The 15,455-nt window shown below is 38.7% G+C and overlaps 1 protein-coding gene across 12 annotated transcripts in view; it reads right to left on the bottom strand.

Moving 5' to 3' along the window:
• The window catches only part of FGFR2 (fibroblast growth factor receptor 2), a 141,279-nt gene that overhangs the window by 13,160 nt on the left and 112,664 nt on the right, over positions 1-15,455 (bottom strand). For all 12 annotated transcript variants that reach the window (XM_048506542.1, XM_048506535.1, XM_048506538.1 and 9 more), the window contains 4 exons: positions 11,409-11,560; positions 6,966-7,087; positions 4,258-4,368; positions 3,111-3,301 (listed from right to left, as the gene is read on the bottom strand). In XM_048506542.1, coding sequence (XP_048362499.1) covers positions 3,111-3,301; positions 4,258-4,368; positions 6,966-7,087; positions 11,409-11,560 — 576 coding nt within the window. The remainder of the gene's footprint in view (positions 1-3,110; positions 3,302-4,257; positions 4,369-6,965; positions 7,088-11,408; positions 11,561-15,455) is intronic.

Here is a 15,455-nt window from a genome sequence, read left to right as displayed (position 1 = left end):
TCTTGGCCCTCAACATCTGGGCCACAACTACATCATTGAGACTCGCCATGCCCCCCTCCACCTTGGGGAGGGAGGGTTTTTTTTTTTACAATATTGGAACGCTGGACGCCATTTTATAACTTTATATCTTTGTATCTTGAATTTTTATTTAAATTTAATCTTGGGCTTTAAACTGAGAATGTATTGGGAGTTTTATCGCTGCTTTTAAATGTTATTTAATTACACTGTTTTAAATACTGTACACCGCCCAGAGCCCCTCGGGGATGGGGCGGTATAAAAATCGAATAAAATAAAATAAATAAAAATAAAATAAAATAAATCCTGGAAAATGCATTTGAACTCAATGTAATGCTGCAATACAAGGGCCTCCTTCTGTTGAATCAAAAGTGTTGCTCATTCAAAGGTGGGCACTGCACTGAATCAAAGCCTGCCATTGGAAAAGCCCCCCACCCATGTATTTCCATGCTAAACTTCATTAATATATTGTATCAACTTTTGCTTTCATGTGACATGGGCCTGACAGGGTTCCAAGATAGCAGGGTTCCAAGATAGATGGGATGTAAGGTGGCTACATTTCACAAAGGTATTAAAAAACAAAACAACAAATTAAATTCATTGTTAAATTACTGAAATGAAGTTTATCTATGGACCTCTTAATTTACATATTAGTTTTGAAAACTAAAGTTTCCTGGAGTTTTTATCTTGCTTTTGGTGGATCTCAATAATGACATTTCAAAGTGGTCTCCTATTTTAACGTTTCTTCTCTTCATATCAGCACATTTTTTAAACTTTGCAATTGACCTTTCTTGACTCAGAAAGCAAGTTCTGCCTGTTGATGGATACCATAGCTTAGTTTAAGCATTTCTGTCACAAGTAATAATAAGGGAGAAGGAAAAAAGAAAAAAGATATTTTGAAACATTCTATATTCTTTGTCCATTTTATCCTACTTTTTTAATGCATAAGGCATATTGTAATGTCTGTGCTTTCAATTCAAAGTTGTTATTTATAATGGTATTCAGTTAAGTCTAATCCTATCTACAATGTTCTGGTTTGGCTTTAGGTACATTTAGAAACAAACCACAAAATAAAAGATAATGAAATAACACCTATATTAACATCCATACTCAATTTTTGTGCCTAATTCTGTGCATGAGTCCAAAAGTGAGGATCAAAAATCCAACACTGTAGAGCCACACAGAGAGAAGGAATTTTTCTACAACCTTATGTAATCTTAAAGTTAAAAAGGTACATTTTTTAAAATGCCAAAATTTGATTATATAAATCTTGTGATTCTACAGAATGAAATTTCAGCTGCCATTCTACAGGATGATGAGAAAGCCCAGTAACCAAGAATTGGAGAAGGAAAGGAAGAGGTAGCATCAGCACCTAAGAGACAGAGGGGTGGAAAAGGAGGAGGACACAGTAGTACAGGGGGTGGCTGGAGTGCTGAGAGAAAGCAGGGGAGAAGGTAAAGTAGAGGTAGCTGCAGCAGCAGGGAGAAAGAAAAAAGTAACATGGCAGCCTTTTCCCAGCCAACTGATCAAAGAGTGATCACGTGACTGCTGGTGGCCATACCAGTAGGTTGCCTGGATAAAAAAAACTGCTTATCATGATGGGGGACATAAGATGTTCTCATATTCCCCCAGGAGCCAAAAATCAAGCAACACTACCGAGGGAGGTTTCATTCAACCCTTGGCAGAGCTGCTGGCGCCAGTGAGGGAGTTGCAAGGGGAATAGGCAAAAAACAGACACCGAGAGGAAATCAGGAGGACAAGCAAGGTTGAGGAAATTATATTTGCCCCTATCACCAAGGCAAAGAATATGTCTGCTGGTCTGATTACAGGAGGGTGGGGTGGGGGGAATCTCTAATTTCCAACCATCATCAAGGCTGTGAGAGCACCCCAGCTTGAGTCTTCCAGCAAGCCATGCTGGCAAAGCTCCAAAGATACCTCAAAGGGATGCAACAGTTATCCTGCCAAAGCAACATTTTAAAAAATCACAAGCCTTGCTAGGGAAAAGAACCATCAGACCCTGACCACTTTCTAAAAATACTTGGCAGGCACAAGAAAGAAGTTGGCAGGTGCCAGGACACCCACTAATGCCATGTTGGGGATCCCTGGTTTAGACTATTGTTTTTACCTGTGAAAAAGATGGCCCAGAATGTAAGATGACTCCCTCCACTAAAAGAATTACACACAAAAAGTTTTATTATTATTGTATGTACAAGTAAGGCAACCATCTCTTTTTCTTGACAACACATTTTTTTTGCTTATGACTCATTTAATACAATAGCTATACAAATATTTTACTGCAAGCTTAAATTGCTTGTCAAAATCTGTCCTGTTTACTTTTTTTTTCATTTTCTCAGTGACCCGTTTGTTGTTCAGATTAGAAGGCAGACTGACCTGCTCATATTCCTCAGTTCCTGGATGGCAGAAACACCCTGACACTATCACCTCCCTTAGTATTTAGGCTCAATAAATGGTTGCCTGAGGGAAAATAGCTTGTGAAATGCACATACTGAGTTATTTGAAGAACCAGAATGCATAGTTCTACTTGATGTAATCCTTTTTATTTCTGCATTTTGTTTCTCAATGATAACTGCTCCAATGATGAACTGCACAAAGTTCTACCCTCTGACAAGTATTCAATTTTTCTGGTTCTGGGATGGCACTGACTTCAATAACCCATTTTGGGAAGGAGACCATGTGAACTCCTATAACAATTACACTTTTACTTCTGGAGGTTGTAACCATGAGGACTAGACAAAATAATCGTGGTTCACTGTGTTTTCTCAAGAGAGATTTCTTCTTACAAACAGCTCATACCAAACAAAAGTTGCTTGGTGCCAACTAAATGTTATCCCTAGAAATTCTTTTTAGCCAGGCTAGAAACTACTTGCAGACATTTACATATGCTAGAGCTGCTAGTGCATATCATACAACTGAGATGTTTTTAAAGAGAATGCTGATCTTCCACATCCTTGTAAATGTAACCAAAAAAATCACACAGCAGCACTGCCTTGGCCATCCTTTTATAGCCTGCAAGCTACATATTGCTCATCTCTGCATTGAAAAGCAAGACATGTTTTTTTGCAGAACTAGCTTACTTTTTGTGATGCCAAGTATTCCATGCCTCTTGCCAACTGGTATGTACATGAGACTAAATCTTTAAATGTCATCTGCTCTTCAGGTACCCGGTTAATGTCAAATGAATATTCCATTCCTGGCGGTCGCCGGGCTCTCAGGTACTCTCGCAAATTCCCTTTGGAAGCATATTCCACAAGAACATACAAGGGCCCTTTAACACATAAGAGGATAAAAAATTAGAACGCATCTGTTCAGTGCCATTTTACCCATATGAGTGGAAGAACCTGACTCAGCAAGCCATTATTATGCAGAATGGGAGCTCAGTGTCTCATCCAAACTCCTTCACCCCCATATTTCCATCTCCATGCAAGCACAGCATCTGTCTTTTTCCATATATACTTGCTGACCCTTACACCCGCTCAGCAACAATACTCAAGAACATATAAAGCAAAGTCACATTTTAACCATATTTTTACATTCACATTATAATTCCTCTACAATAAGCAGCATATCCTTAACCACACTATGACTAACTTTACATGTTATGGTAATATAAAGGCAACAATGTGGACAAATGCCTTGTATCTTTCTATCCTATCTCTGCCTCATGACAAATGCTTCGTTTGCAACTCCCACAGCAAATAATTAGGAAGCCCCAGAGAAAGAGCAGTTTATTCTTATATACACATCATAATCTCACTGAGGGATGTTTCTCCCTGATCCCCTCCCCCACCCCCCGGCCGCCAATTTTTACCCTTCACATGCTCAGTGTTCAATTATACAAAGAGAAAAGTAGGATAGATACATGGAATGAAGATGAATAGAATGGGCAATTATGTTAATCAATTTATGGTTTACTGGTATATTGGACGCAAGTGCAGTGTAAATTAGGGGAAATGAGACAGAAAAATATACCAGTATGTCCAATACTACATAACAATTCAACAAAAGAGCCACCTAAGCAAACAAACAACAAACAAAATAAAAATTGCTGACCCCAGCTTCTGGAAAGTTTTTCCAGTGCAAAAACCTGAAATCTTTTCAGGACAAATAGGAAATCCACAGACTCCATTCTGCTCCCACAAAAAAAAGTTAAACTGCCTCTTTCTTACAGTCTCATTTGCATATCACTTTCATATTTACGATATAATGAATCTCATCCCTTACCATCCTGAGTGCATGCCCCAAGGAGATTGATAATATTTTTGTGCCTCCCTATCATCTTCATCATCTCCATTTCAGACACCAGGTCGGACAGGTCTTTTTCCGTAGCGTCGTCTGCAAAAGGGGGAAAAAAATCTGCTCAGTTCACTTTTCTTCAGCAACCACTTCATTGATCCCTTATAGCATTTCCAACTAGTGAAATGAAATTAAAAGATCAATAAATCATAGAAATAAATGCATGCTTTGATATCTTGAAGGACTGTTTTCCTGTTCACTGCACTCTCAAGGCCAGTTTTAAAGCAGACTGTTGTTCTCTTATCCGAGATCATTTGTCAGTCCTGATCTGCCTTATGGGAAGAAAAGCAATGGAAAGAATAATGAGCTAATGAGACACCGTATATAAATTTAAAATAAAAAAAATCTGGTTCTAACATGATGCCAGTCAGCTTTGCATTTGGACAGCCACAAATAAAAGAATTTTAGTGAAGAATATATACTTATATCAAGTACTTTACAATTCCAGGAAAGAGAATTTTGCCTAAAATCCCAACCATCCATATTTCAGACAGCTCAACAGTGCTCTTTTCCTGCCACTTTGGCTCCTTTTTTGTCCAGTTACTTTAACACATCTCCTAAGCCAGGGTTCTCCAAGGTGGTGCCCAGGGGCTTCTTTTTGAACCAGCCAAGCTATTCAGAAAATGGATGTGACCACTGTAAAACAGTGTTTGTTATTGGCTGCCTTCACTCAAATGAATGGGTTTTCCACTGGAGAATCAGGAGTAAGAACTTGGGCTGCCTTAGTCATTGTGTGGTTCCATTCCCCCTTCAGGTTTTCTTCTCCCCAAGAGGAATGCTAATGGAAGTATTCCATTTGGGTCCACTTCCTTCAGAAGCCACTTGGGGTCTTGTTCCACATCTTGTAGAAGTCTTTTTTGGGGAAAATGCTCACCAACCTTTCTCAAAATTCCAAATGTTCCTATAAGACTGAAATAGGTTGGAAACCTTGCGCTAAGCTGTACTGTGAAACAAAGCATGTCTTTTGTATCCTGCTTTTCTCTCTTACCACTTAGTTACTTTTTAAGTTTCCCATCCAGAAGGACCATCCTAAATGGTGTTATGCCCTTCTATTCTACTCTTCTGTGAGTCAGTAGTAATTAGAACTGCAGTATAAATCTCTGAAGAACATTCTGCTTAATTAGTTATCACTAGTCAAGGAGTGTATGGCGACGAGGCAGAGATCGTTGAAAGGCTGTCTATGGTTCATGCCTCCAATTCTAAATGCAGGAGGGTAAGAAGAGTGATGCTGCTGAACAAACTGGACGTTCAGCTCTTTCCGCTGTGCGCCTCTCCACCGGCAGAAATTATGCTGGTGGAGGAGAGGGGGTGTTCGCACGGGAGTGTGCGAGTGGCCCCCGCAGAGGTCAGCACACAAAAGGCGGCTCCGCATGGAGTCGCCTCTTCTGCGTCCCCCCCACTCACCTCGTCCTCCAGCATCGGTCTGGAGGGCTGCAGGGACCCGCCCATGCTGCCCTCCGACCTCCAGGGGTCAGAGGGCAGCGTGGGCGGGTCTCAGCAGCCCTCCAGTCCGACACTGGAGGACGAGGTGAGTGGGGGGGGGATGGGAAAGTGGCTCCTTTGGTGCGGTGCGGTTCGCATCGCACCGATGGGAAGGCAGCGCTTTCCAAAAACCTCCCTCAGGAAGGGAGGAGGAAAGCAGCGCCTTCATGCTGCTCGGGGCCGCACAGGACGGCGCTGCTGGGTTGCAGCAGCGCTGCCTGTGCAAACAGCTGCCCAGGGACGGCGTTTTTGCCGTCCCTGGTCCACTGTAAATGGCACGTGCGGAAAGGGCCTTTCTGCAGATGTCACAACAAACCACAAACCAAGGGGCTTATAATTGCAACCCACAGTTGGCTGGGCAGCCTGCATTCAGACATTATACTGAACAGGATATTATGTTTAAATGAAATGTTAAATAAGAAATTGTTTCTCAACTGTGGTTTATAATGATAGCTGAAAATAGTTAGCAAGAAATGAGATTTTTTTCTATAGCTTTCCTAATATCTAAGGCTTTGTATCTCTGAATTATCCCAATTATCTGTTAGTGCACTAAAGAATATATTAGGTTCATACTGAATTATGACTGTCACACAACCATCATGATGAATGGTTATAACCCCCCTCCCAAAAAAAAGTTGTTTACCATCTCTTTAGCACTATAGCTTCTTTCCTATAGATAAGAGGCTACTGAAAAACAATCAGAATTTATTTCTTATAACTAGAAACTCAACAATATCTTACTTTTAACACTTGGCTTTTACAAACATCTATGCATTCTTTCCACCCACATCCTCTCTTTTCAAAATGTGTCAAAGCAAGACTGGGCCTGATTTAACAATTTATTTTCTGGTGTAATTTATGTTACAGATGCCTTTGAAGAAGAACGTTTGAAAAACTAGAGCACATAAGTCTCCCCTGTGGATCAAATCATGAGACAAGGCATAAACAGTCATAGCAAGCCTTTGACTTGCTTGTAAATACCTGCTGCTAAGGATAAATAGTCTGTCAAATGCACTGATTTATGCCACAAAACAGCTGAGGTCAGCTCAGTGAACTTTGGCCTTCAACAGTTAGAGAGTTTAGATGCCACAAAAGAAACATTCTTCACAGAACCTGCCACCTTCTTCAATCTCCCCCTTTCCCCATTATATTACCTTTTAGCATTTTCACTGCCACTGTAATGGCTTCTTTTGGTTTGTCTTTGTCAATTCCCACTGCTTCCGCCATGACAACTTGACCAAAGCATCCTTCCCCAAGAGGTTTCCCTAGTGTTAACCTAGGGGCATAAACAGGAGATTAGCGCAGAGAATCTGATGAGAGGATGAAGCTGGTGAAATCAAAGAGCTCAAAATTAAGAATCTTTCAACAAAGTGTTTTGATTGGAGCATTTATCGTATAGCTATGAACAGTAGTACCCAGTACACTCCTGGGTTTGTGTGGATTCTAGTCAGTTTTCTAAAGGACACATTCTGTTCTACTTGCATAGTAACATGCACCTTTGCAGCAATTCTCAGACCATCACACTAATTTCTCACACAAGTAAAGTGGTGTTCCAAATCTTACAACAAAAATTGTTACCACATATGGAACAAGAAACACCAGATGTTCAAGCTAGGTTTTAAAAAAAGAGGGACAAGATATCATTTTGCAAATTTATGGTGGTTACTACAGCAGTCAAGAAATTTCAGAAGAAAATCAACTTGTTTCATAGATTACACCAAAGCTTTTGACTGTGTGGATCATGAAAAGATATGGCTGGTTTTAAAATAAATCGGCGTGCCACAGAACCTGACTGTTTTGATGCACAATCTGTACTCCAGAAAACACACAAATGTTTCGACAGAATGTAGAAAAACAAAATGGTTTCTAAATGCAAAGGTGTTAGGCCAGGATGTATTTTATCTCTCTTCAATCTAAGTGCAGAACATATAATGAAAAAATGGATTACATTTAGATGAAGTTGGGGGAACCCTGGCAGAAGGAACATTAACAATTTGAGATATGTAGATACCACAATTCTGGCAGAAAACAGTGAAGACCTGAAAAGAACTACTTAAGAATATATCACTGACAACCAAAATCAAGTTAATTCATGCCATAGTATGCATGGGTGTGGAAGTTACACTTAAGAATCTTTTCTAGCTCCTTATTGGTGGTGCTTCCCAATCTCAGGCTGTTTCTGCACAAAGTGGACTTTCTTGGAAGAAGTCAAGAAAGAATCAAAGTCTCAAGCTTCAAGTTGTTCCAGTCAAGCAAGTACTTTATTTTAGTCAGACTCTGGGAGGAATTAGGGTCTTAATTCTTCTAGCAATAAACCTCTTTTTTTTTCACTGTTACACCTTGCTTGTGAGTCTTCCACTCTGTTCTGGCCGAGCACCTAAGACTGTTTTACTTGGGGAACAGCACAGGAAGTGTTTAAACTTTACTAAATAGACTGGTAAGATACAGGCCATTACGTTAATCTGATTCAAAACCATGAATATACTCAGTAGCTCTACACAGAAAGGGGCTGTCCTGTTTTCACTCATGTTATGGAATGTATTCATGTGAGAATATCATGGAGCATGTGCAGAGAATCTTTCCCTTCATTCCCAACAAACAAATCCCTATTTTTCTTTCTGGCTCCGCCAAAAAAATTAGTAACCATGGAGGGAAGGGAATCCTAAACTAATAATTTTATGACCAACCAAAATAATGAGTTTTGCATGCAGTTTAGACGAACTGGGTAGCATTTCCTAGTGGCATGAGATCTCGTAATTCCCCTCCCTCAGTTCAGCCCCATTTGGAGATTCTGAAAACACTAATCTCAAATTGCATCCAAAATAAAGAATATTGTTCCTTTCAGCACAGCTGGAGTTTCTGTTTTCTTGCAGATGTTTTGCAGATGTTGGATTACTTTCATCATTTTACTCATCCACAGAAGAAGGCCGACAATGTTGCTCCAAAATTTCAGATTAGGAATTATGGGCCATATATTGGATTAACAACCAAGGCTACTGCCCAAATCATGTGCAACTGTTCTGACACATCTGGTTTAAGAAGAGTACACAGCATTCCCTCTCAGAAAATTCAGCATCTTTTTGGAAAAGTACCACAATTAGAAATCAAATGGGATGAGTTTAAATAGACTTTTAATTGAAAAAAGCTTTTAGTTTAATCACACTAATGTGACTGTATACACTGAGCAGTAACTGTTATATAAAGTGCATGCTACTTTGACAATACACAAAGACCAAAAAAGGGCTGTATGGTTTATACTGAGATCATGCTGCATTTTCTCTGAAACTAAAATTGAATTTAAGAACTTGGCAGAGAGCAAACATTTGCATTGGAAAACGGTTAATTTATGTGCTCTCGTGCTTCTAGTATGAACATAACAATCCTGTCATTGTGTGCCTGAGGCCCCCCAATCTAATAAACTGCTCTTAAATAGCCGTCTTTCATTACATACCCACTACACCCACATTCATGCCGAATGCTGTTTTTAAATGTATAATGCTCAAAGATTTTCCGCATTAATGTTTTCCCTAGGGGAAAGGGCTGACAGAATTAAGTATACAGACCCCCACTGTTGACTAGAACCTTGCAGGTGGCAAGTGAAATATATGGCACCCCTTGTCATCCATAGAATTAAGACTATTTCTATAAATGTGCACAAAACACATTTGTCTTTTTCAAAAGTAAGGTTAAAACTCAAAAGAAATGGCTTGGATTTTTTTAAAAAAAATAGGACGTTTTTAAAAATGATGTGACGATTTTCTGAAATTTAAATTCTGAATTAAAAATTAAATGATTTTTATGCTTGTCCTATTTTACTATACGAATATGATTTTACCCAAAATAAAAACAAATTAAGTTATTATTAGTGAATAAACTTGTAATTTGTATGCGAAAGTAAGCAGGCCACCCTCTTTTTTCTTCATAGCACATCTAGAAAAAAAACCCTAGTCTTTCTTTTGGAAAAATACAGTGCAACATTTGTCACAGTTTTTCTTACCCAAAGGCTATAATATTTTCTAAACCTATTCATCCAATATGAAGGTAAACTATGGTACACAAATCTGATTTTAATATGTCCTAATTTACTGTATGAATATGCTTTCACTCAAAATAAAAACATGTTAAGTTCTTATTAGTGAACAAATTTATAACTTATATGTGAAAGGAAATATGCCCCCTTTTTTCTTGGCAGCACATCTAGAAAAAAAGTCTTCCTTTTGGATAAATACAGTGTTACATTTGTCTCAGTTTTTTCTTAAAGCACTAAGGTTTGCTAGATTGTCTACTTCTGGTAATCCAATATGAAGGTAAACTACAGTATACTTGCAAACACATCTCAAAGACCCAAAAACTGTTAGCACAACAAAAAGTTAATAAGGTTGGTACAGAATGATGTAGCCAGGATGATTAGTGGAGTGGGGTCATAGGGATCATATCACTTCAGTCTTATTCCATCTATACTGCTCCCAATTTGTTTTTGGTCCCAATTCACAGTGCTGGCACTGACCTTTAAAGCCCCACATAGCTTGGAGCCTGAATACCTTAAGAACCACCTTCTCCCATATTAACCTACCCATTTACTGTGGTCATCTTTGGAGGTCTTGATTCAGGTGCCCCTAACATCTAAGGACAAATGAATGATAACCCAAGAAAGGGTCATCTTGGTTGTGTCTCACTCTATCAGCTGGTGAAGACTCCTAATAACTGTTATTGGCATCTCCCTGGTGTGTTTATATTCTATATATTCTTTATTTTAATTGTTTTAAATGGGAACCCTATTTGGGTGGAAAGTCATAGCAAAGTTTTAAATGAAATGAATATATTCAATAATAAATTTCAAAATAAATTTAATCTCCCCACATTGCCCTCAAAGACCCCTCCGTTCATTGGAGGGGAATCTTTTAGCAATCCCCAGCCTGAGAGATATCCAGCTGGCTACATTGAGAGCCAGGGCTTTTATGGCCCTTGCTCCGGCCTGGTGGAACAAGCTGCCGAGTGATGGCAGAGCCATGCGGGAGCTATCACAGTTTAGCAGGGCCTGCAAGACGTGGCTGTTCCACCAGGCTTTTTCCATCTAACCAACTGGACTAAGTTAGATCATCTCCTTTTGGCCTCTGGGGGGGGGGGGCGGGCAGTGGGGGGACAGGATGGATGGGAAGAAGGTGAATGGTGATGATTATTTATTATCTGTTAGTTTTGCCATTGGTCTTTTGACATCAATTGACCTTTTATACTGAATGCTATTTTTAATGTTTCATTTGTACTGTTTCATTGTTTGATATTGGATTTGTTTTTATGGCAATGATTTTACTGATTGTGTATTTGATTTTATATTGTGATTTACCCTGAGCCATGCAGGGATAGGGCAGGATACAAATCTAATAAATAAATAAATATAAACCATTCAAATAAGTAAACAAGCAGGAATAAAAGAGATCTCATAAAACGTATCTCTAAATAACAATATTTGAGGAATTCTGCATTGCTATATGTGATTTTCTATGTTCTAACGAGAGAATGCAACAACTGAAAGTTAGCAAAAAGGAACTGAAGTTTTCTTGTTACCTGAGGCATTCAAAAAGAAGGAATTCACTTACTTATCTCTGGGAAACTCCCATTTTGGGTCTTCTGGCAGTTCATATTCAGAAACTCCTGCCAGCATTGGAGCATCAGCATTGGAGGAGAGACGTGTAGTTATCCTCACCAAAGGTGTATTGGAGTTCATGGAAGAGCTAGAGTCCGCTGACACCTGTTCATTAGAAATCAAGATGCAAAGAGAAGATGTAATTTTGGCCCAATTATACCAAACTGGCTGTACATAGAAGCCAAGCCAGCAACTCTCCCAAGTTACTGAAAAACTAGGGCGGATTCCGCATGGGTCAAAAACAGTGGTGTGAAAATGGTGTAAAAAGGCTTAAAATGGTGTAAAAGGGTTTACACCATTTTCACACAGTTTTCACACCACTGTTTTTGGCCCATGCAGAATCAGCCTAAATGATTCACTGCCAACTAAAGATAGGGGATTCATAGAAATTTCCGTCATAAAAACATCATTAATAAATTAGTTTCTAGAATTGTACTATCTGATATACTTATGGGATTTAAAAGTATAAATTCCTTACATTTTTACAAGCAAAACTGCAAATATGCCCAATACTAGAGAGAATGTATTGAAAAGTGCTGCATCCTATACTACATAGGTATATTGTTTGAAAGATCACAGTAGAAGGCAAGCAGCAATCCACCGATAAAGGAACCTGTTACCCAGTGCTTCCCAAAATTACAGTATTTCCATTTCTTCTGCAGATAAGCATAATTGCACAATTATAATAAATCCATTCTCGCTTCTTTTGGGGGGGGGGGGCTAAATAATTATATATTAAAATGACATGTGGCATTCCCAGCATTAATGCTTAGGACTGGTTTGCCTCAGCCGTTACTGGAAACAAGAAAGGCAAGATGCTTAATTTGGTAGCCTCATTTGAAGCAGCCAATGAGGAGACATGATTTTGTCATTTATATTGTGGCACTTCCATTAAACCTAGCCTCTAACTGGCTGCTGGATCCTTTTTTCACCTGATTTATGTCAGGGCAGAGGCCTGGTCTTTGGACTAGATTGGCCATAACTGGTTAGGCAGGAATAGGATGGGCTGATCACAGGTAGGGATGATCAGCAAACACCTTGAGGCATCAGCAGTGATGAGCGGTGTGCCTGGAACTGTATATCATGGACTGTGAGGTAGGGTGCGGCTGGGAAGGACTGCCCTCAGTGTTGAACAACATATTTTCCAAACCTGGTAGTGACTGTGCAGTGCAAAAGGGAAGGGGCTGGGGCTAGGCACCTCTCAGAACATTATGTGCAATGATGATAAGCAAGGCCAGCAGGCTGAGTTTAAGGTCAGGATGAGTCTGTTTAATTAAAAAAAAAGCTGCTGCCAGGCTGCCTGGGACAGCCTATCCATTTAAATATTAGCATATTTAATGATATGATGCAGATCTACATAATTAATGAATTAATTGAACTAGTTCAACCCAACGGTAGGGCATGCCTGGGGCAATGCTTTAGACAAAAACTTTAAAGACATCTACTAGAGAAACTGATTTAATTAGTAACTGTGTTTGCGTCAGTTCATAGTCCCAAAGTGATTTGTTGAAATGTTTCTTTCTTTTTTTAAAAAAAAAATACTAAGCCGTTCTTTAATCACAATTAAACTCATTATGTTCATCAGAATTTCCAGGAAACTTTATATAAAACATTCAGCTGCTCAACTAAACAGGTGCTCAACTAAACAGGTTGTTACAAAGAATGTGAATAATTTTCTGCACTAAGATGATATTTCTACAAAAAATTTTTTTAAAGTTAGCTGGTTTCTAGCTTGAAAGCTCAAAGAAGGCTAGACTGCTACTCTAAGACACAGGTTCTGTTCCATCATGACAAAATTAAAATCTTCTAGTAATCTAACTAGAACAGCATAAAGGGAAAGTTCTCACAGAATATTTGAAAGACAGGAATTTGAAGCTTCAGTCGGAACAGTGATTGCCATAGATCAGAACTGCTTTCCAGGATAAATTAGGAACCTGCCATTTCTCCAGCATGGGCCAATTGGGCCATGCTGACAGAGGCCATGGGAAAGCATGGCCAATTGGCCATGCTGACGAAAACGTGGGAATTGAATTCTGGTATCTGGAAAACTTGAGTCTACCAGCATGGCCAATTGGCCATGCTGACAGAGGCTGATGGGAATTGTAGTTCCTGAACATCTGGAGAGCCGCAGGTTCCCTACCCCTGCCATAGATAGAGAACATCAACAGCTTGTTCTCCAATTTTTGTGGCTGTTTTAAAACAGTTCAGCACAATGTAATTGATACTGATTCTAAAATTAATAGGATTTTTTTTCTATCTACCTATATTCTTACAAAGCATCAACAGATAATGAAACATTTGCAGCTCATAACCTATATTACCTTGTAAGCAGCACATACGGTAACTCTGTTGACACACAGTTCCTTTGTCACTCGGCAAGAAGTATTGGAAGATCAAAGTTATCTCCCGGCCCAAATCTATGAACCAAGCATTATTTCTTTGGGTCTAGCACAGACTTGTAACAGCAGTCCCCTCCCTGTTTCCATCTTTTAATATAGTCAGCATGAGCTATGGAAGAAATCCATTCTATTTTATTGCTGAAATGTCATACATGGATCATATAATGGAAATAGACTTTCCTCAGAGATGCAATTGAAATCCTCAGTACGTAGCCATAGCCAGCTAATCCACTTCCAACATAATATTCTGGTTAGCTCCAATGACGTGACAAAACCAATCACACATGGAGCTACAACAGATGCCAATGAAGCTGTAACCACAGAAGACCTTGGTAACTACAGAAGAATGAATAACTCTTTCTTAAGAGTTCCTCCACATTTTATTATTCAGATTAACAGCAGCATTGCTCTTCATTTTCGATTTTTCCTCAATCAATTTTTCAAATAATGGCTCATTTTTACTAACTTGAACCTAGCTGAGATCTTACAGTTAAACCTCTCTTGTATCACTATATTACCTCTTTTTGTTTGAATAATGTATTATTTAATTTCCATGTTCTTTCTTATTTGTTTCGATTATTTCTAGATTAATTCTACTGGATTATGATGCACAAGTCTTTGGTAAGACTTCTGCTTTTCTAGTTTTGCAATTAATGTCTTTGATGTCCAACACATGTCTATCCTTGAATATGATTGGTGTCTTTCAGAAAAATACATAAAATCTTTTTCACCTGGATGAAGTGCTCATCAGGCATCTTCCAATTCTAAAATCCCCATAAACCTGAACACATTTTTGGGCTGTTTTTTCCTCCAATATATTTACATCTGACTTAAAAATCTGACATCTCGTTTGTATTTCCAAAAATTAAAATCTCTCCTTCTAAAAAGTCTAATAATGTTTCTTTTAAAAATTCAAAAAAATTCAGTTGTAGAATTATTTGGAGCAAAACTTCTGAACTTGCACTATATTGTAACATCTTTTGTTGTTGTTTGTATTGATGCTGTACATACTTTACCTAAATTTTTGCTAATACATTCTTGTTCTTTTTAATGTGAGTTTCTTGGGGACATATTGTATCTATTTTTTTAGGTTTTTTACAATTAAATCAAGACGTTGTGGCAGTCATGTGCCATGCCACCTCCAGAGAGCATCCAGGTGGTATGGGAAGACAATGAAATCCAGAAAAATTCCAGAAGCCTGAAAGTCCACCTTTGGACCAAATGGACTTACAGCGCTTATTTGTTTCAGTTACTTGCTTCAGATTTCCAAATTCTTTCCTTTTTTATTATGTTAAAAGGTGGATCTTGGAATAAATGTATTTCCTGACCCTCTATTGTGAGTGGGTTTTTTCTATATTGAATGAATATTGTATGCTTCTATTTTTAATGAGTAAAGTTGACTTATATATCACATAGTAGTTTATTCTGGATTGCATATTTTGAATTGATTCTAAAAATTTGTCAGTTTCAAGAAACCTTGCACCTTCAAAAATGTTGTATTAAATTTTTTTAAGTCCCTTCTCTAAATCCAAATCTGCAAACACCTCCAAAAGGGTCTTCGGGTGGCACAAAAGGGAGGGGAAAAATCCCTCCTGCCGCTT

This window comes from Sphaerodactylus townsendi, linkage group LG08, assembly GCF_021028975.2.
Source record: "Sphaerodactylus townsendi isolate TG3544 linkage group LG08, MPM_Stown_v2.3, whole genome shotgun sequence".
NCBI classification, from domain to species: Eukaryota; Metazoa; Chordata; class Lepidosauria; order Squamata; family Sphaerodactylidae; genus Sphaerodactylus; species Sphaerodactylus townsendi.
This window is presented reverse-complemented; position numbering and strand designations above follow the sequence as displayed.